Below are 23,290 nucleotides of genomic sequence, written 5' to 3'. Positions count from 1 at the left end.
GGGCGGGGGGCCCACATGACACGGGACGCTGAACCTGTTGGAGGTCGCTTCGGAGCGCGATCGGCTTCCATCTAGAAAGGGCTGTGGGCGAGCGGTGTGAGTAGCCGCAAGGTTTCTGCATCGGTGCCCGCACAGAAATTTGTCCTCTGGAGCAAATCAACAATCTTCATTTGACGGATGGGGAGCTCTGAGGTTTAAGAGAAGTACATGTTTTTAGGCTTTGTGGAGCGATACTAAATATTAGTAACTTCTGGGGTGTTTTGTTAGCATTTGTAGCTAGCAAGGAAGGCACTTTGTAGCCTAATAGGAAAGCAAAGCTCCTATCTAGGCAATAAGTCTTCTCACGTTTCTCTTTTCAGGCTGGCTGGAAGGAAAACCATGCAACGTTTATGAATGAACTGAAAAACCTTCAAGCTGAAGGACTTACAACTCTTGGCCAGTCCCTAAGGACAGCTTTTGATTTATTAAACTTAAATAGATTAGTAACTGGCATAGACAACTATGGGCAGGTAGGTTGACTATTAATAGGCAAAAAAAAAAGAAAATCATAAAACACAAACTTCCCAGAGACAACAATTAGCTAGTTGTCCAAAGCAGCATCTTCATTAAATACTCAATATGGTAGCTAATTCAAAAGTAAGCAGAGCTCAGATACTTTGAAGAAATGCAGTCGCTTACTGTAGTTTGGTACCCGACTTTTCTTTTTTAACTTCAGTCATTCCTCAGTTTTTAAACTGTGATGTAGCCTCCAGGTTGACCTTCTCAGTTAAACTTTGTCTTTTTTTTTGTATCCAGTCTATGTTTCAGAACCTTAGCTGGTGAGACAACTTTGCTTTCTCTATACAGTGCTGTATAATTAATTAGGTACAGTTTGGGAGCTGAGCCGTTTTTCTAACAGCACTGCATGTCCAAAAGAACTGAGTGGAGCACAGCTTTTTCAAAATCCTTTCTTTCCAATGAGTTTGCTACAACTTTTCTCAGCATACCTCTACTTTTATAAACCAGCCTGTTGTGTCAGAGCCTTGAGAAGCTGTGCTTTTCTAATGTGTATATTGCAGCTGTCCTTTTAAAAAGCACTTCTTTTTGGGGTGGGCCAGCATTCTCTTGCTCAGTAGTGTGAGTTGCTAAAAGACAGTAACTCTAGGTTAAACGTACTTTAAGAAGTGTACCGAGTTCTTTCTGGCACTGGATCAGACTGTGGTTTTATTTTGCGTAAAGGACATTATTAGTATTGGGCAAAGTATATAATATCTTTTTCACATGGGACGTACTGACTTGAATCTCCCCTTTTTGTTTCTTGTTCTCATGTAATGCTCCCTGTACTCCTGAGGATTAGTTACTGCTCTCGGTGTTTAACATGGGAATGTGGTTGTGAAAATAAGTCCACTTTCCAGGCTGAGCAGAGTGTGTGTGATAATATGGCATGTTTGTTTGGGAATTTCTCTCCTTGCATTGTGTGGCTTTGCCACTAGGTGATCGAGTGAGCCTAAACATTTTTAAAATGCCAGTTTAGTGATGAAACTTAAAAAAAAAAAAAGTGCTAGTTCCACACATGGTTATTTTTTTATCTATTACCATCTGCCGTTCTCTTGTACATCTGTGTGCTAATCTTTCCCATTTTCCGATGTTTTTGTTTAGTTACATGAGGTATATGAAGCTTTTTTGAACACTTACCACTGTAGGCACACATGCAAAAAAAAAAAAAAGCTTGCTCTTTCCCATTGCTACTGGCAATTATAACATTCTGATTAAACCTATGTCAAATAACATGCTCTAGGTGAACCAGCTGTGCTCAGCTGCTCAAATCAAGTGGGCATTTGAGTTGTCGTGACTGTTTTGACTGACTAATAGTGTTCATTTCTGCAAGTAGCTGCTCTTCTGTCTGTGAAGCAGTTACTTTTTCTTTGTCTGATCTGTTTTGTTTACAAGTCTCTATCTGGGGTTGAGCCCATCCTTGCTTATGCATGTTTTTTGCTCTCTTCCACATGTGGAGCTGGCTGTTGAAGAGTCAGCTCTCTTCCACATGTGCAGTCAGGTGACTAAACAGAAATTATAACTCCTTTTTTAGTGTCTGCAAAAGTAGATGAACATATTGCAAGTGCCTAGTCATCTGCTCCTGAAGTCACAGGTTCTCATTTTGGCTCTACTAATCAAAATATCAGTTTTTCATCAATCAGATTAAATTCTGGAGCACTTAAGGATGTGTTAAGAATTCTTCAGCACTCAAAGGATGAGATCCAGGGCAATTAACTTTTCTCAACTTCACCTTGGCCTTTGAGCACTGTCATTCGTGTTACCCTGTCAGCTTCCTATTGTTGATGTTCACTGCCTAACATCTGCTCAAGATAAATGGGTATTTAAATGTACATGCTATGAGAAACGTACAAATTCAGGATAATAAAAGTGATCAGAATACTCAGTTGCATTTCAAATAGTTTTCACTAAAAACATAAAATGCTGATTCACTTTTTTTAAAAGCAGTTACACGTATTAAGACCATAAAATATTTGAGTAGTTTACTTAACTAAAATATAGCAGACAGATGTTTGAAGAGTGATTATCTTAGAGTGAGAGGAGAAGATAATTTTCCAAAAATGCAGCATTTAGATGATCTTAGGTGTGGTATTACATGAAATAATAAATCCAAACTTTTATTAAGCTTTTCTCTGGAAAATTTCTCTAGCTTAACATCCTCTGACTGTCATGCTTATTTTTTTGGTGTATTGACAAGCTTCTAAGGTGTTTGCTGAGATCCACTTCTTTCATGGGTACTAATTGTAAAACAGATTTTTGTTGTACATACAGATGACAAGACAAGATACAAGCTTGGTGGGACTGACTGGTTATGTCATCCAACAGCATGATGTCTTGTCCCCCTGCTGAGTATGAAGTGTTTGTTTAAATGGCAGTGTGACTCACTATACTTGGTTTCTTTCAAAGTGGACCAGAGTTCTCCATCAGCTGGCTTCCTGAACAAGAGTGATGGCTGAACGGTCATTCTGAAATTGAGGAAAATCTCCTGCTTCATATTTTCTTGCAACTTTAATGTTTGGATTTTTAATATGAGTATTTATCATATTACTTTTTCAGTAAATAAGGACCAACTCAGTTGCTCATGAAGATTGAGTTACAAAGAGTACAGCCGTATTAGCTGATCACAGCATCTCTTACAGGGAGACTCTCAACACACTTAGTTTATGAAGAACCTGGAAGATTTTTTCATAAGCTGTTTCTGATGTTAATGCTATGGTATGGCTTTATAAACCCTTTGTCTTCCTTAGGGCTGTTAGATCCATGTTTTTGTGGAGGTTTTTGTCAACAACCAAAGATTTTGGAAAGTACACTTATTTTAAGGTGACTATTCCCTTAGTTTTACAGCGCTTTGAGATTGGTAAATTCTGTGTTACATTGCGGGTCCCCCCCCCCCCGCCCCATAGTGTGCTTTCTGCTGATTATGATAGCAGAATGAACCTACCTTCAAATAGGGTGTCAGCTTTTAGCATTCACTAAAAATAGTGGTCCTCTTCACCTTCTGCATTTTTATAGAAAGCTTAGGGAGAAATACAGGATTTGGATGGCTTTGGGAAGAAAGCAATTTAAACACGTTAAGTTCAGTAAGGGCTCACTGTCATATCACACAAAACATTGTTCTTCATTAGCCCAGCTTGCACTTAGATAACTGACTTATCTTTGTCATATTTTCCCCAGTTCAGCTTCTCCATTGTTTCAGGTAACCTGAAGTACTAAGCCTTTTACTAGCAGATTTTCTGTCCTCTTGGAATACACTCCTAAATTTTGTAGCTATGGCCTATACATGTGTAGTCACAATTTAACTGAATAGTTATGAGTGAGGCAAACATGCAGCTTGCTTACAGTTAATGGAATGGTTAAATACCGATAGGTGTGTTTCTCATTTCGTGGAAACAGAAAATATTAAAAATGTAGCTATTATAGTACAACAAAAATGTCAACAAACAGTTAAATTGAACCATCTATGTACCTAAATTATTTGCAGTCTGTAGTGAAGTTTCTGAGTTCTGACTCTAAGGTAGGTAAAATACGTACCGGTGGTGTTCTGATGCACTTGCGTGCAAAGGGCCGACACAGCACTACCAAAACTTGAATCTGATGGATGTTTGAAATTACTAAAGCTCCTATTCTCCACTACCCCATGTGTTTCACCTTGCCTGTTGTTATTTGCATAATGAATGTCTCCTAGTATTTTTTTTCAGCAGTATTGCATAGAATGAGGTTTGAGAGGATAAAGTGTACTTACCTGAGTGGATTTCAAAGTGGTTGAGTTGATGTATCACAAGGTATTTTTCCAAATTTTTTCAGGGTGAAATTTCATTTTAATATTGCAGCTAGAAACAGTGCTCTTCAATAACATGAGCTTTTTATCTCACTAGAGTATCTTACACTTATTCTTCAGCATTGTGGTTATTATTGGTATAGTAAACCTGACTTTGAGATGAGTTTTACTCTTAAACAAATTTGATGTAACAAAAGCACATGCTTAGTTGTTTTGAAACAGAAAAGCCAACTGTAATGCTTCTGTAATCCAAGTGGACTTGTGATAGATATTTGTCATTCACAGTGATGAATAAGGTGCTGTCTGTATTTAGACTAATAGAAGAAACACTGTTTTGATGACTTACCAGGCTGTGTGCTGTCTTGGCGACAGCATTTTTCTCTGCAGTTGCATTTCACATACTTAGAAAAGCATAACTAAGAAATTTTGAAACAAACTAAAGTCCAAATGGAATTCAACTAATTAAGAATATTTTGTGATCTCTATAATATGCTAAGAGCTGGAAAGACCTATTTCTTACCTGGAAGTTGAAAGGTGTCCTGCATATAATGGCATTGTTTTAAAACACCACTTTCCCCCCCCCCCAAAGGTTTTATTAGTACCATGTATGACCATCAAACAATCTAATCTTAGGTTAACTGCTACTTTTTAGTTACATGGTTAGACCATTTGTAGCTACAGTAGCAGGATTGCTGATGGGTTTACACAGTGAAACCTAGTGTTGGTCTGTAGGCATCAGTATGTTTTGCCATAATGGCTTAAATACTATAGTATTCCCACTGCATGTGAATAGCATACCTAGGAGATCAAATCTAATTGTGCTTGTAGGCACATGACAGCTTTGTTTTTAAGTCATACATTGTAGAATGACTCCTTACTTATGTGCTTATATGTGTCTAAAGTCTGCTGAGCTTAAAAAAAACCCCAAACAGAAACAAAAAAACCCCCACCAAACCCCCAAACAAAAGTCAAACATATGAAATATTATCCCCTAACATTGCATACATTATGCTTTTGCAGTGATGCATTCTATTTAAATTGTTGAGCAGTTTTATTTTGCAGTTGATTTTTGAGGATTTTTACTGGATTTCTTTGCTTTCAAAAGTAAAAAAATCTTTTGAGCATGACTTTGGTCTTGGCATTCTGGGGTCATAAACATTGGACTGGAATGGCCTGTGTTGAGGGTGCATCCAAATTTGGAACCGGAGTTTAGGTTAGCATTTCCTGCTTTGTCATGCTGGCATGGTGGTACAGGCAGCTTGCTTCTCAAGTTGGTAGAGACAGAGGTTTGCACTTCTAGAGCAGCTCTCCCATTCTCCTATTTTCTTTTCTTCTCTTCCCTGACAAAACCAAGTGGGAGAATTTCAGACCGTGGAAAACAGCATAGCAAGCCTAAGCATGGTACGGGCAGAAATACATATAAAAAAGAATTTTTTATTTCTTCTGTTTTCTGTGGAATAGAAATGGTTTGAACGTAAACCTGTGTGCCTGTTAATGTCAAAGTTCTGTATCTGAAGTGCTGATGAAAATCAGTCTTTCTCACCTCCTACATGATGAAATTAAGCATATTACTTCCAATTTATACATTTTAGGCTGTGACCTTTAAGCATGCCATCTTGTCCACTCTGGAAATATTTGTAATGTTTAATTAGTTTTGTTTTATAGTATCCTTTAATGAGAGCTACAGCAGGTATTGTTGCCAGTGTTTTTTCACATTGTGAGGTGGAACTGCATGCCTTCTGGCCTTCCCAGAGCAACAAAGTCCACTGAAATTCTCAGTAATAATAATCACATTGGACTCTAGTGTTCTTAAAATCACTTGCCAAGTTCTAATACAGTATATTTTTAAACAAGAATTTAAAAGTTAAAATAAGCTTACACCAAGTATTTCATTTTTTTCTGATTAAAATGATCTCATCAATCTGTTTCATTAGCAGAAAGATACTTCCTCACATTCTGAATATCAAATATGCTTTGACCACTTTGAATCTTTAAGTGCTCAGTACTCCAATACATTTGATTTGGAAGGGGCAGTGCCATAACATGTTCGTTGTGGCTTTGATTTTTAGAGGTCAAGTGAGTGCACTCATGCTGCCAGAGCTTAAGCTGATGATACAGATGTCTGTCTCTGGCTGATATTCTTGTATTCACTAAAAAGTCATCAGAGGAAGTCTGAGGACAGTTAGGAGTACCAAAATTTAATCTCATGGCTTGACTTTCCATCTGGAACAGTTCTCTTGAACAGCTCATTATGGACTCCTTGGATGTAGTGGCTTTCTTATTTGTGTGCTTAAAGGTTGATGTATTCTTGTCCTTTTGAAATATATTTGCACTTCATCACAGCCAATTGTCAGGGAGGCAAAGCAAATACATATAGATATAGAGCCAGGAATCTGGTTATCTTGTGAAGCACAAGTATCCCCCCCCAGCAGTGTCTCTGTGGTTATGTTTATATTCTTTAAGCTTGTTTTCACTTTTCTTATTCAAGAGTTACATTCAGTCTTGGATTTCTGTTGTAGACAGTCCATATCTCTGAAGCCTGAAGGGAAGAACCGTTATTTGTGAATGTGTCTGAGTTTTAATTCAACTGAGGCTGTGTTGAAACTATGATTGTTTTGCTTGAGAGTCTTGTTTGCTGTTGCTTTTTTCTTGTAGTACATTCTGTACCTTTAACAACATAGTGAGTCTTTCAGTTCATAGAATATTCCCATATCTGCATCTTGCACTTAAAGAAGGTATTAATGTTTCCACTCCATGTTGTGATTTTCAGCATCATATTGCCTGACCTTTTTATCAAGTTGTTTTCACCTGTTTATGCCACAGATTGGAATTTATTGTATTTTGTGAGTGTTAGTATCTAGCTAATACAGAACTCTTAACAAATGTTCAGTTTGCACTGCATAATTATGGTGCCAGTTTTAATTGTCCAAAGTGCAGACCAGTCTCATTTAAAGAAAAACTAACATTGCAGATAGGAGATAATGGTCATATGTGTATTTAGGATAAATCTTTCATATGTATTAATATACCTTTGAATTTTTTTAAAGTGGACTAGCCTTTGAGCCATAAGAGATTTCTGATGATCCTGTAGTATATTTCTGTCATGTCTATGAAGGTTATCACATGTTCATGAAGTATTTCCTATGTATCAGCATATTTTTACTATTATAATTCTGAATCTTGACAGCAAGAATTCTTTATTATGGCCTGTATATTAAAAAAAAAAAAAAGGAAGGGGTAGAACTCTGGTTCCATCAAGTTGGTCCCTAATGGACTAGATTTTTTCCAGAATCTATGGTATAGCCAATTTCAGTCTTGCATTAATGAGAAATCAAGTAGCTGTTACCTAAGCATCTGTTGTTTTCATTCTAGAGATAGTGTCTTTGCCTCAGTTAATTGATTTCCCTGAGCTTACAGAAATCTACAGTCCACTATAGATTTAAGCCTAAATTTTTCTACTGGGGAAATTAGGTTAATATCTACAGCTGAATTAAAATAGCTAAAAAGTTGCTGGCTGCAAGATATGTTACTAACCTTAGTCAGGAACCTTGAATGACTATGATTGGGACACTGAATAGGTAAGACTGGTGATTGTATGAGAGGACAAGAGGATGTGTCAAAATCTGATCCTACTCTAGTTATTCTAATATGGGTGGTAAGTGTGGATCTTGCAACACTGCAGCAGTAGATAAGTAGAGTAGCAGATAAATAAGTGTTGATTGTGCCTAACAGTTCCAGGGTTTTAACATTGGAGGTCTTTTAGAAGACTGATCTGGCAGGAACTGCAGTGCAGATGAGGTCTCTAGGATGGGGTTTTTACAGTGACTCAGAGACGTATGTATTGAAAATAATGCTTAACATCCTGTTCTTGACTTGTCCAGAAAACTTTTATACAACTTCATCACATTAGGTGTTTCTTCAGTGTAGCCACTCCCATTTCCTTTAATTTATAGTTTTCTTTCCTATCTACATGTAACTGCTCCTGCTTGTGAAGAGCAGGGTGTTAATCTGATTTCATCCAATGTTTGAGGATAAATTACCTGAATACACTGTGCGTGTTGTCAACGTCTCCTTTACCCAAAAAGCTACATTGAAGTAATCCAGAATATTTGTCGCTGGAATCAGTTTAGGGCACTGACCTTCTTTTTTGATGCTTAGCATACAGAATATGAGTGAAAAGTGGCCATTTCTTTCTTCCACCAATGCACCCTTCCCCTCAATGCTTTGAATCCCAGAATGCTGACTGCATCGTATGCATCACTATATGTGAGACATATCCAACCTTGCTGCATGGTCTGCCCCTGAATTTATGAACTCTGACATGCTCATAGTTGTGCCAAACTTGAAGCAAGTTGTGTGACTGCAGGTAGTAAAATAAATTAGTGATTGATTCAGATCCTTAATAAGCTGGACTGTGAACTGTAGTGGTTCAGAGTCCATTTTAAAACAGCTAAGTTGCTCCTGCTGCAGTGGTGATAAACTCAGAGAGAGTTGTGGGGGAGTATTGGGGCAGTTATTCAGAATTGCCTTATGTTCATCAGTCAGTAAGCTGCTTTCAATCAGTTTGTCAGTACTCTGGATTGATAACCCCTAAAAAGGCAGGGAGAACTTTGTATATAACTCTCTCTCTAGCTTTTCCCCTTGTGTTGTGGTGGAATTTATTGTGTGTGTGTGTGTATGTGTTTTCTCTACTCTGCTGGCAACTGTGAAATTCATTACCTTTCTCTAGTATATGATGAACAGAGGCCTGGCTTAGCACTGTGAATTGCATTGACTGAGCCAGGACCAGCTATATAAAGTCATTACTGTGAAGCAGGAAAGCTGCAGTAATTAGGGACTTGATCCAGGGCTTGACAAGGTCAGTTATTTTTGGAATAAAACATTCAGAAATATTTTTAGGAAATATGACCAAAATCATCTTTAAACCCAAATTCTTTGCAGCTGACTTTAAAGTTATGTTTGGTATGGATGATTATTTTAGCACTTCTTTTTATTTAAGTTTGTAAAAGCTCAAATATAACCTATTTTTAGCAGCTTACATTTACTATATTCAGTCAAATAACTTTGGGAACCACCAGGATTTGCTGGTTGATTTATCCAATTTCAGATGATTCCAGCAGTGATTCATCAGTAGTCACATAATCTGTAACTAAGTGATAAAGTACAGCTTTTCTTTAAGGGACAGTTTCCATTACCCTAAAAATAAGGTGCAGGTTGTGATCACAGTTGCTTTGCTGCTTACATATTTAAATTAATTTCATGTAAGGAAAAGTTAAAATTCTTCTGGTTTTGGGATTATTAATTTATCTGTCACATCACTGCTTACATGTTTCAAATGTTAGTGGCTTTTTATTCTCAATTTCAATGCTATTCTTCACTGTTTAGTTACTTGCTGGAAATCACGATATATGAAGTCCATTCTAGGGTTGTTTGGGGTATTTTTGAGAATCACATGGTAAGTAATTGTCATAAACTGTGAAAGATTAAAGGATGGAATTGTTTTCTAAACTTACCAGTAACCTCTTCTAAATTGGAGGACTTAGAAGTTAATCAAGAAGTTATCACTTATATTATATATTAGAACTCAATTAAATTTGTTCTTAGATGAAAGAAACAGGACAAACCTTTATACTAAACTGGCATTTTTGGAACTTTGTGGCTTAGTAACATTGGGAACTCTGTGATTTAGGCACATGAAGACATCAGTGTATCTTGGGATTTTAAATTTGATGTCTTAATAAATCCTACCATTTATTAATCATTCTTTTGTTGTTCAGTATGAACATAGTCTAAAAATGCTTTCTTGACACACATACCTTCTGTTTTCACACGGGTGCTAGTCAATTTGGAGATTTTCTATTCCAAAACTATCATCTCTTGCATTGAATCTCCTTTTCAGGGTGCTTTGGGTTGCTTTTTGGTTTTCTTGCTGTTAGTTTGGTTTTGTTATTAACACCAACTCTTGGAGTAGAATTTCAAAGTGACTGAAGTTGTGCAATTAAATAGTCTTTAAGCAGGACATTCAGTGCCAGACTTAGAAACTCAGAATGTGTAAAGTTATGAGCGTCTATAAAAATGATAGTAAGCACAGAGAATTTTTTTGTTACAGGTTTCAAGATGGATATGCAATGAAAGCATTGCCTATAGAATGCAAACTTGCAAGTTTAGGCAAAGAAAGCAGCTGATATACTTAAATTTATTTCTATGGTGGGTTGTTTTTTGGGTTTTTTTTGTTTGTTTGTTTGTTTTTTTTTTTTACAAAGGATTTGGTGTGTTTTTTCTTATGCAATTGAGATAGCTGTTTTGTCTGTAGTATTTTCTTTTCATAGTGAGTGATACCTGACTAGATCTTGGATTTTTGCTGAAGGACTTCTAAACTGGGCAGGACAAGTATAAGATGACATATACTTGGAGCTTCAGTAGTTAATTGAAGCCATAAATTGTTATTTTTAAAAGATCTTCTGAAAAAATGCTTAGGAGCAAAATACTGAGGAGCAAATGACTTTTTCATCCCATTTATCATCCTAAATACCTTAAATTTCCTTTTCTTACGTGGAACTTAGGTGGCCAATGTTACGGAGATAGCAGTTGTTTTCATTTGTTCCAGTCACTGGAAATACAGAAAGCTTCAGTCCTACCACTGAATCAGTGTCCTAACTGCATGTGCAAAAATCATTTTATCTATTGCTAATCTGTAGTGCCAGTAAGGGGTGAAGCAAAAACTGTGTAACTACCTTGTAATCCTCTGTAGACATTCCAAATAAGAAACTATGATTAGTGCATGTCTTGGACATTAGAGTAACTCTTAGGTATTTGTAATGTAGTTAATGAAAGAATTGTCTAGGACATGAAAATTTACTTTGCCTATAATAACCTTGCTGTAGCCTGTAGGGAAGGATAGCTGTACATAGCTGAATTCAGGTTTTGGAATCTCCTCACCTCATGGAGGAGAGGTCTTTTGTGGTAGCAATCCTTTCTGCAAAATTGTTGCCTCATACCTCAACTTCCAGAGAGTGAATGAGTGCAGGAGAAATCATGACTGCTTGATCAGCATTTTCCATTTCCTTGGGGGAAAAGATGGTGAGTTAATGGAAGCATGAGTTCAGACCTTGATAAATTCTAGGAGACTTTTTAAAAACTGCTTTTAAGGTCTTCTCCAGAAGATAGAATCACTTTAGATAGATAGAATACTATCTTGTAGCTTCAACAGAAAAGTGTCTGTAATACAGCTGAATGTTTCTGGCTGAGCCTTCCAAAGGATGAGCTATCGGCAGCAAAAAAGGGAGGTGGGGAATGATAGTATGTGCTGTCCCTGGTGTCAGAAACCATGAACTAATGACTGGATTAAAGATAGAGTTAGATCAGGAGACTAGAGTTCCATGACTGATTACTCTTTATTTGTTCTTACACAATCACTTAGGGTTTTTCAGGCATACACTTTTTAGAAAAGAAGTATTTACCTGTTTCTGTGTATTTTGAGATAGCATTCAAACAGCATGCCTCATGTTTAGCTCCTTTTTACTCAGTCACTTCCTACAAGAATAGATTTTATTAACTTTTGCCCCCTCTGCTGGCTGGTTTTCCAATTACAAAGTAAAAATACAAGTTTATGTAGGTGAGGTGCTCTCTGATATGCTATTTTGGCCAAACATCAGTTTATAAAAGTCTCTTTTATGGGAGTAAAACTACAATGAAAACCATGTGAGTCCTAATTTGTGAGTCAGTGGTGGTGTTGAGAGTTGGTGTTTTCATAGCGCATAGTTACTGTCATGGGCTCAGTCAAGACTCCTTTTCAGCTTCAGACTTATTTCTTTCCCTCAGTCGAAGGGATTTGGTGTTTTTATCCATCCTGTGTGTGTATAATGTTTCATGTACAGACAGGATATTAATTCATCTGTGTTTCTCCTAAGACCTGTCTTTGAGGGTGAGGTGTTCCCAGCTGCCTAGCATGAATGGGAGGTAGAGTGTAAGTCCTCCCATCTTGGATACTGCAGGGAGAACAAAAAGGTGTCAGTGTTATGATAGAGGATGTATGTCTGTACCACAGATGTCTGTGGAGTAGACCTAATGGTAAGACTCATCCTGCTGTCCTGCAGCCCTTTCAGAAGAACACTAGGCATTTTTTCTTGGTGGCAGTGTAATTCCTGTAGTAGTGTTTCATTAGGTTGTTTCATAAGATTCCAATCTGTGACTGGTCTGGTGTCCATCTTTGCCGTGAGTCAGGCATCAAGGGATTTTTCTGGTTTATATTAAAATTTCTTTTTTAACTTGAAAACTTCATAACGGACTTCCAAACATTTATATGCTGTGTAAAACTCAAACTGGTTAGTGTAGCTTTCAGTGAACTTTCTTCTGAGACTTCTGAAAGTGATCTTGAAATACATCCACTGTACAAATATCTGATCATCTGCTAGTAAGACAGAATTGCTAGCACTGCAAAACTGCATTATCTATTGAATAATCAACAGCATCAAGGGAATATATCAAAATCTTATGGACAGCAAAACAGAGATGAGTTAGCAGCTTTCTTTGTGCTTGAAGCCTGGCCTGTCAGAGATCTTAATCCTGTACAGAATTCCAGTATGTTCTTCAGCTCTTCCTCATTCAGGCCGAAATCACAGACGTCTCTGACACTTAAGTGGTTCCCGTTTATGGGGTCAGTATATTCTAAAAGAGCCATAAGAAATAAATGTGATTTCAAAGCTGTTTTTATCGTGCAGGTTCAGTCACTTGGATAACACAATGATACTGTTCAGAGATGCTGTACATTTCAGTCTGGCCACAGAATCATGGAGCTCTTGTGGCATATTCTGGGAGAAGTCAGACTTATCAAAGCAAATGGTCGGGTAGAACCTGGCTGCTCTTCTTGCTCTTTTTTCCCCCCTCAGCGTATTCTTCATTGTGTTCTGGTGGATCACAGAGTTTCATAGTGTGTTTGTGCTAAATATTAATTAGGTGATATGCAGCATAGCTTCACCTGGGAAAGCTTCCATTTAAAGACATTTTGCTTCTTACCAAGTAGTAGGGAAGAATTTACTAATCCAGTGAAGTGGGAAGCATACTAATTCCTGAGTACTGTAGTGTGTACATATATGTACATGATTATGGTGCATGTCTACATTCATTTGAAAAAAATCCCAAGGGCAAAGTAGTTTTTATGAAGAGTTATATTCCCAATTATTAATTCACTGAAATACTACTGTGATTCCAGTGTATTCAGCTGTGTTTGCGACTTGGGAAACAACTGTGTGAAGGCATAAAATACAGTTGCTTCTCTAAGTCTTCACAACTGTATTGCTTGTTTCTGCAGGGATAATAGAAAATAGTCAAAGTTGCTGAAAATGCAAGTGGGATGAGTAAGAAGTTGCACAAGATACTACAGTTCTTATGTAGCTGACTATCAGAACGTGGAGAAGCTGTTAAATACCTCTGTGTACTTGACTGATAGTGTTCTGCCTTGAGCAATGAAGGGGAAAGTCTCCAATAAATGTTAAATTAATGTTTTAGATGTTTCATGATTTTGTTAAAGCATAACTGAAGTTCCAAAGATATAAAAAGTAAGTGAAAACTATGATGGATTTGGACAATCTGTTTTAGTTTGTTGAAATTCAAGGCCAGTGTTTTGCTATTTTTTTTTAAGCTATTATCAGTTTAAAAAAAAATAGCTTTAAAGCTAATTTTGCCATCATTCTGACTTCTAGATTTCATTTTAAACTATTGTTTTTGAACAATGGTTGCTCACAGATTCTCATGAGCATTTATGAGAATCTTGACCTTTTAAATTCTAAAAAAGCTGATTGAATCGAAAAAACTGATAATGCACTTTTTCATTTCTGGTCAGATGACTAAATTTACTGGCAGTTAGGGCTGATATTTCTGAAAATAAAAAATCTCTGCAGAGACAATATGATGCATGATGGAAGTGAAATACAACTTCTGTTAGATTTACTGAAATGTAAGCATGCCTTTTAGACATTTGATCGTGACCCAGAAATGAGTTTTTTCCCTGTGATTAGTAATGTAGTCTGTTAAAAATATGCACTTTATTTCAGTTTACATTTATTTTCAACACCTAGCCTTTCTTGGGCCTGAAGCTTTTGTACTACTAATTATTTCTTTTTATAGTAGTTGCTTGTTGAACATGTCATTTTTAGTGTCTGACTTGGCGCTTTTTTGGTCATGTTTCTACCTCAGCTATTTCTTAAGTTTTTCAACACTTTTGTCTCTGAAATTAATATATAAATGTGTACATTGAGATAACAGTAGTCTTAAATACATCTTCTCTTACTGCATGTATAATATTGTATATGTGCACATCTGAAGGTCACAATAGCTCTTGAATATTGTCTCCAGTTCTGGGCCCCACAGTTCAAGAAGGACAGGGAACTGCTCGAGAGAGTCCAGCACAGAGCCACCAAGATGATTAAGGGAGTGGAGCATCTCCCTGATGAGGAAAGGCTGAGGAAGCTGGGTATCTTTAGCTTGGAGAAGAGGAGACTGAGGGGAGACCTCATTAATGTTTATAAATATGTGAAGGGTGAATGTCAGGAGGATGGAGCCAGGCTCTTCTCAGTGATGCCCACTGGTAGGACAAGGGGCAATGGGTGTGAGCTGGAACACAGGAGGTTCCGCTTAAACTTGAGAAAAAACTTCTTTACGGTGAGGGTGACAGAGCCCTGGAACAGGCTGCCCAGGGAGGTTGTGGAGTCTCCTTCTCTGGAGACATTCAAGACCCGCCTGGATGCCTTCCTGTGTAATTTTGTTTAGGTTCCTGCTCCAGCAGGGGGATTGGACTAGATGATCTTTCGAGGTCCCTTCCAATCCCTGACATTCTGTGATTCTGTAATTGCTTTACCTGTACACATTGAAGAAAAAAACCCAAAAATAATCCATGAATGTGTTAATCAGTCATGCTGAAACTTGTTGCCAAGCTTACTTACCTATGAAAGGAAATTGTTAGTTTTTTGAGTCTGAACCAGACCATGATGTGTCTTGATAATCTGATACACTTGTGGCTCGATCTGAGCCTCCCTCTTGGGACATTGCAAAGCTGGGGTGGGCTGGCTGTGCCTCTTCCTGTGACCCAGCGTGAGCACTGCAGAGCTCGGTGGTGCTCACAGCTCTGTCTTTGCTTTGTGTTATCTGAGCACAGAACTGCTTCAGCTGGAGACTGAAGAAATGGCAACCAGTGTAACTGGAGCTGCTTTGTGATTTGGAACAAATAGTTGTGAAGCTGTCAAATTGTTCCAAAGAATGTGGGTTGTTTAACAGATAAGTTAATTTTAAGGCTTTGAATCTCTTGCTTGTTCCTTTTTAGCCTAGCAAGCTTGCAGGATTGCTCTGATATCGGTGCTGATTTTTAAATATTTTTTTTTTCCAAAAAGAGGTGTGTGGTTTTTGTCTCCTTGGTGCATGTTTGTCCTTGAAAATGCAGATTATAGGTGAATGAAAAAACTGTTATACCACATGACAATACTTGGTGGTTGAACAGGATGATCAGCCATTAAAATCTTAGGTGCTTCTTCCTCAGTACTTTTTTCACCACTGCTAGGAACCTTCAGAGGGAAAAGAGTATTATTGGAAAGAATTTGTAGTCAGATTACTCTAGCAGCCATGTAGGCTGAAAAGGATACCAAATGAGCCAATTTGCTGACGTGACACAATTAGCTGTAGTCCCTATGGAAGCTAGTTGCCACTGAATTTTCATCTGGAAAAATAAGTAATATTTAGTTTTTCTAAAATACCTGTTTATAAGCAGATCTATTTAAAAATGAGAGTTTAAAATAAAACTTGAAAATACTTTTCAGTTTACTGTAGACTGAGCAGTAAATCGGCTCTCAAACTGCCACAGTTTAGCAGTGGCAATATAGCAGTTGGGTTTCTAGACTCTAAAATGTTTATCCACTATCAGTGGTTGTAATCTATCTGAAAACAGATATCACGAGAACAGAAGTATTTCTGCTTGTATGCTTTTTAGAATAGGCCTGCCTAGTGCTAGCTTAAATTGTGAGTGATGCCCTCATGTTTCCCAAGGTATTGCTGCTGAGGCTGAGCTGATCTTTACCCTACTTACTTTAAGAACTCAGGGTTTCACGCTTTCCATCTTTGACTTTCCTGTGTGGGAGTGTAAGATGATACTAAAATTAGCTGCTGGATTATTTTTCTTTTGAAATGAACAAAACCTCGTGGTGATTGTAAATTGTAAACAGGCTTATTAGTTACACCTTGGCATGCTGAGCTGATTTCCAGTGCATGTCAGCATACCTGTAAGCTGCCAAAGAGCTGGTAATGTATGCTCTGTCACTCACTGTTTCACTGTGTAACTAAAATAATTGAGCTGTGCTGAACTGATTTCATGTGCATTCGCAGTCAGTGGTGTTGCTCCATATTTTGAAGAATATGATGTTTCTAAGATGTGTAAATTTTATTTTAATAGTATATTTCTAAAGTAAGAGCAATAGAAAATAATTTATTAAGTTGACATAAAGTTCTAAAATGGTAGTTGACAAAACTGCTGCAGTTTATTTAAAAATAATGGTAAGTGTTCTGGAATTTAATTTTGCCAAATTTACTAAAACATCTCTGAGTTTTAAGAGCTTATGTAAATATGAGGATTTTTTTAAAGAATACGTCTTTGTATAGCTAAAGTGAGGAGTAGGATCAGAAGAGTCAGTGGTGTTCTTTAAGAATTAAAGACATGGAAATTTTTAGTCAAAAATAGTAAACCTGAATAATTGTCATTTTATCTGAAAATCTTCCTTGATATACTCTAATTATGTTTCTGCTCGTTTAGGTGGAGCGTAGGTACTCATTTCATGTTTCTAAATTGCACGGAGCTGTGAACCTAAGTGCAGCTAAGTGAACTCAGCTCTGTTCACTTGTCTTTAAATAATTCAGTGGTGAATTGTGTGCTCCATGACTTGATTTCATAAATTCTTTCTACAAAGGATAATATTTATAGCTGTATTGATGAGTTGATGAACTCAAGATTACTGTATTTTCACACCTAGCTAGTGAAGAAGAGGTTTCAAGGGGAAACTTTCCCTTTTTAGTTAAACAGGTGTGAAGTCTTCTGCAACAGTGCACTGCTAGTGTATCCACAGTTATCCTGTAGATGATACATGTGGAAATTTGAGGTACTTTGGGGTCAGGGATTCTCGTATCAGTTGTTACTTTGTCTACAAATGAATGTTGTTCTGGTAAAAGATTCTTGCTTTTATAAATGTGTTTCTATATGAGTTGATTCTTGACTTTAGTATGTTGGTGATCATCCATTGTATTAGTAAAATGCTTGTGAAATTATAAAAGATAGACTGAGGATGAAGTACTTTCTTCCTTAAACATTTTTCCAGGGGTGCGGGGCTCGAGTTTAGAATCTCTTTGTTTCCTTCCTTACAATGTCATAATCATTCCGAGTCCAAAGTGTTTAAATTTAAGGCTTAAGATGGATAAAATTGAGAGGTACACAAGTGTTCAAGATAATGAGGGTATCTGGATAATGGGGGTTGTCAGAGACTAAATTTTTAATACTTATATTTCACATTGGACCAGAATATTGACCTAAAGAGCATTGCTTATGACATTGTAAATCTAAAATCTTATTTTTATCAGTTGGAAATGTATTTTTACAATCATTTATTAGCAATAGGGTTAAAGTATTTTTATGTTCAGTGTTCCTGAGAACAATATCCTTTTCCTCTAGTTAGAAACCCCGTTTTCATTATTATTTCAGTGCAACATAATTAGCTGCCAGCTGATTTTTTGCAGTTGTGGTGAACTACTAGTTGGCAGAATAACAGACCATAACTGTTCTTCAGAATTAAATAAGGCTAAACATTCTTAGGAACTTATTTTAATTAAAATTGGGTGTATTTTGAGAGTCTCTAAATTCTTTTGAGCAATTGTTTAAATTGGATTATGAACTAGCTTAGCTTTTGTGGGAGAGATTGAGCTTCACTATTTAATTTTATATATTTTTAGTCAGTAGCAATGGTATGCCATTTTAAAAGAAAAATTTTGGATTTTCACTAAGATCTGAGAAAATACAGAGCAAACAACTTTTTGGTTTTTCTCTTGGCATATAGTAAATTGATCACTGTAAATGTGGTGTTGCCACTTCAAACTGGGCACCTCTCACCAAATATATTTCAAATTGTTAGGTGATATTTCTGTTCTAAACACACAATCAGTAGGTGATCCTTTATATTAAATGGTTTATTAAAAATGTATTTAAAAGGTCTTTTTCTTAAAATCTATTAGATCTCAATCCATATTTTTAGAATAAATTACAAGCATTCATGAGGTAGTTTGTCTTTATAAGCAGAACTAGGCTATGGGTCTAGTTGTATTTTTCTTTATTGTTTTCTGAAGAAGAAAAATGAGGCCTTGAGCTTAGCAATAGAAGGAGAGTGGAACCCCCCCAAACAAAAGCTTGAGCTGGCTTTTATCCAGTCCATCTTTAACCCTAGCTAGAGTGAAATGTGCTGCCTGGGCTTGGAGTTGACATGTGCATGGATTACTTTGGGATCCTCTTTTTCAGGAGGGGCAGAAGATTCCTAGCATACTGGCACTAGGAAAAGAAATTGCCAATAGCAAACCAGTTTTTTTTTTGTTACTGCTTAACTGGTTGATTGTCTTGGTGGGATCACAAAATGTCTTACCATGTATATGTTTCTGTCTTAAATGATTCATATAGAAAGTTTTCAAGTATTTGTTTCTGAAGTAAGTCTTGCATGCACGGTTGAACCAACTTGGTCAAAATGTGTAACTGATACTGTTCAGATCAGAGTTTTCCTTAATACATAGAGTGTTAGTTCTTGACATAGGAATCATGACGAGAAGGTACAATGCAAATGCTTTAGTTGGTCACACAGTGATTAAATCGTGCATAAAATCAACCCTGTAATAGAGGGAACTTGGAAGTGTCTTTGGTTTGAAGAAACAGTTGCTCCTCTAAGCAGCTGCCTGTTTGTCAGCCTGCTGCAGTATATGTTGTTCTTGAAGTCTTGTTAACAATTTTTGCCATGTTTTTGTATGCATTTATTTCATACAGATAATATTAAGTGTGTAGCTTACCTGGCCTAACTGACAAAAGACTCAAAACCCCATAGCACTGTGCTATATAGTAAGTGAGAATAAATGCCTCAGACCTTGTTGTTTCATTGGTGGGCATCAGTGACCATTTAATGACTGAACAGAAGCTTACAGATTTCTTACAGCATTTTAAATAAAATTGCTTTTTTTCCCTTAGGGACGAAACCCCTTTTTTCTGGAGCCAGCAATAATTATAACAGTTACTGATGGAAGTAAATTAACTACTACCAGTGGGATACAGGAAGAGGTAAGATCTGACCTCTGTTTACAATGATGTGTACTAAACATTGTGTTAGAATACTGTTTACAGTAGGGGAGCATAAATGACTCCTTAAAAGAATGCTCATTAATAGCTTAAACTTGCATGTTTTTTTCTTTTTATTTGAGGTAATTTTATGCAATAGTACTACAAAAATCTGAATAGCTCTTTTTCCTTCTCACATGTGACAGAAGCATATAGTACAACTATTTAGTAGACTCAGTTTGCTATTTGTATCTAGGGAGTTCACAGCTTTTCAAATATGTTAGCAGAATAAATTGATTTCTGTAAAGCACATATGTGTTTAACTGGTCTAGATATAAATTCTTTATATATAGACCCAAATTAATGTAGTGATTTCCCAAAGGATGTGGCCACTAGGGTGTATATGAAATACATACATCTTTCACACTGGGCTCTTAAATATGGTTATAATCAAATCAGTAGTGTCCTTATAATCCAAGATAAGAGCTGAAGAAATGGTTTTCAAATTAAATCTCTAGAGCACTTTAAAACACCGGCTCTTAATATACTAGAGTACCTGCTCAGACATCTGGCAAACTCAGAGCTATAGCAAATGCTGAGGCACTGAACTATTTTAACTTAACTGACTGTTTTGAATTCTTTCCTTAAAAAGATGGAAGAGGTTACTAAGGATAGGGTTGGTCTGACCAGCTCAGTGCCCATTCCATGCAGTAGTAAAAAAAAACCAAACAACAACAAATCCCTAAGCTCATTCCCTTTTCAGGGAAAAGATTAATATCCCAAGGTCTGTCCTAAAGCTTAAGGAGAGGATTCAGAATTTTCCATGTGGTACACCATATTTAACTAGACAGATTAACTTGTCATGCATCAGTGTTCATTAGTTACTTGGATTTCTCCTAATACTTTATTATATCATATTCTTACAGCACTTACAGAAGTTGTTTGTATGGAAAGTGATATTTGAGTGTTTTTGTAATGTATCTGACTTAGAGGAAGAAAATTGAATGACCTCATAATTCTGTGTGGACAACTAACAAATAGCCATAGCCAGTAATTGAAAGGGAATGCCTGGATCCATGATACCAAGTAGGTTGTCTGTATAAAACCTCACTTGCATTATATTTTTTTACCCAATAAAAATAAGCTATTTTCAGTTTAACCCAGTGATTGATTGGGTGTGCTCCAAAATACTGAGTAGAATGGCAGCCTCATATTTACAGTGATTGTCAGTGAGCAAGTGTTAATTAAACAGAGGGTTGTGTGACACTTTTAGAGCCTTCTGCAACATTTAGTGCTGTTAGCAGCAGAATACTGTTGTTTTGTTTTGTTTTTTTTTAAAGTTAATTGGGCAATCACTTAGCTGCATAAGTCCTTCCTTGAGCAGCAACTTCACTGCTGTCAGATGACCAGCTTGTAAAATCTGACATTGGCATCGTGGAGTGAGCAACACCAAGATTCTTAGGGGGGTGCAGTAAATGACATCTGGGTAGAGGCTGTGATCTGTATTTGTTCAGCATTTAGAAGAGAAGCCTGTTGGAGTGGGAGGTGTCTTCTACAACAGCTTAATAAGGGAGGGAGCCTGGCTGTTCTTGTAGGTGCACAGGGCTAAGATGAGAGGCAACAGCTGCAAGTTGTACCATGGTAAATTCTAATTGAATATCAAGAAAAAATTTAACTGGGTGGGTGATTGAACATAGGTTGTCCAATGGTTGTGAGATCTAATTATTGGAGTTGCTCAAAACTGAGTTAGACAAGGCCATGAGCAATCAGAAGGCTCTGGTCTGCATAACCTTCGTGTGTCCCTTCTAATGTACACAGTTCTATGATGCTACATTACATTTCCTTTCATCTTGTTCTTATATCCAAAATTATTTAGGTAAGAAAGCTCTATTGGCTGTCATGAGCTCTTTTTCTTACATCAAGAGTCAGGATTTTTTATAGACAGCAAGTGTTTTGGTTTCTTTTTCCTTCAAATGTGAGTACAACTTTTTCACCTTAGTCTTCACAAGAAGACATTTTATGGTCAGGCAACCATTTGGTCACACATTCACATCTTGAATTTGTTGTAACTTATGTTGAGAAAATGGGTTTTCTGGAGGCTGCTTTAACCTACTAAATTGAGGCTTGGCTCATGAGCAGTGCTGACTGATAAGTGTGTGCTATGCCCAGAGTTTTAGCTTCATGATCGTGACATTGGGCCAAATTTGGGACTTTCATGATTTGATGATTGTTAAGCTATATTCTAGAGATGCAGAATCTGCTCTAGTAATGGTAGTAAACTAATGATTTCTTGGTAAATGAGCAAATTTAAAGGCACTGTCTTCTGGAGGAACTGAAAGTGACCACTGCTCTTACTTCCTGCAAGGCAAAATGCAAGTTTCTTTGAGTGCTCTTCTGTATGTATTTAGAGGGTATATGTTTCATACTTAGCAATGGATGTGATATTTTTTTTGGTTTTGTTTTGTTTTTTTTCCATTTACCATAGATGCACTGGTAGGAACATCCTTAACAGTGTCAAAGAGCAGGGGAACAAAGCATCCAAGGATGCTTCTGCCTTTCAGGGATGATCTTTTTGCTTTTGTGAACATGTGTCCCATTGATCAGAATTTTTCTTAGTGTAGCTTGAGCTTTACAGTTATGTCTCAAGTTGGACATGCAGAAACGAAGCAGAATTAATACAGTAAGGGCTCCCTGGAGATACAGAACTCCGTTGTTGCTCTTTTGTTCAATAACAAAGCTTTTTGGTCACTTTCAAATGTCTTTTCTGTTCTTTGGGTTTGACTTTGAAGAGACTTTTCAGAGTTGATGTTGGAAGTGATCATATCCCGCTGGCTATGACAACAGTGTTTTTACTTCCTGTGTAAAGTTCTTGCCATGGACTAAGGCTGTATATCTGTAGTTCTTTTAAAACTTATGTACAAGTGAACTGACAGAACGTTGTTTTTGGAAAGCCTGTGAAGCCAACATAGAACCTGAAGGCAAGTTTTCTCAAAGCTCTGTCATTCAGATAAACATTTGCATTCTTACAAATGAAATCAGCTTTATCACTATGGGAAACCTATCATTTGCCCTAATATGAAGCAGTCAGGCTTAAACCTTATTGCAGAGCTCTTGCTGAATTCTTCAGATGTCCTCTTCCCTTGTGGAATTGAATGTGGTAATTATTCTATTAAGTTCTACATTCAGCATGGCATATTGACCAGAATCTTCCCTGAATTCACTTGTCCCAGTCATACCTTGAGGAGGGAGTAGACTTACACTGTTGGAATACCATCATTGTTTTACAAGGAAGCTTTAAACTCCTGTTCATAAGGATGAAACTGGGTTATTAACCAATTGATATTCTGATGAATGATAATGCCAAAAAAAAAAAAAAGCATGAGCAATGCTGCTTGGCTTCTGTATGTTGTCGTTCTTCTGATCTTTCACTTAGAAGACACTCTTACAGGAGGAATCAGTGATTTTTTTTTTTTTGACTCCTCATCCCAGAACTGTTTGGCATTGTCACATTGATCTTTCACAGGGCTGATGATCTTGTGTATCTGCTGTAATAACTGTAACAAGTGGCAAGGTCCTGCTTATTTTCAAGAGTAATCAGGAACTGTAAGTGCTCTGCAATATTTTTAACCATAGTTCTTCTG

At 36.9% G+C, this 23,290-nt stretch overlaps 1 protein-coding gene across 1 annotated transcript in view; it reads left to right on the top strand.

The window, feature by feature from the left end:
* The first annotated feature begins 353 nt into the window (after positions 1-353).
* INTS6 (integrator complex subunit 6) overlaps positions 354-23,290 on the top strand; it is a 45,058-nt gene continuing 22,121 nt past the window's right edge. The window contains exons 1-2 of the mRNA XM_010165847.2: positions 354-509; positions 19,563-19,652. Of these exons, the coding sequence (XP_010164149.1) occupies positions 390-509; positions 19,563-19,652 (210 nt within the window). The 5' untranslated portion in view covers positions 354-389. The remainder of the gene's footprint in view (positions 510-19,562; positions 19,653-23,290) is intronic.

Source organism: Antrostomus carolinensis, unplaced genomic scaffold (assembly GCF_000700745.2).
Source record: "Antrostomus carolinensis isolate BGI_N321 unplaced genomic scaffold, ASM70074v2 scaffold8804, whole genome shotgun sequence".
Taxonomy (NCBI): domain Eukaryota; kingdom Metazoa; phylum Chordata; class Aves; order Caprimulgiformes; family Caprimulgidae; genus Antrostomus; species Antrostomus carolinensis.
Note: the sequence above shows the minus strand (reverse complement) of the source record. Positions and strands in the feature narration are given on the sequence as shown.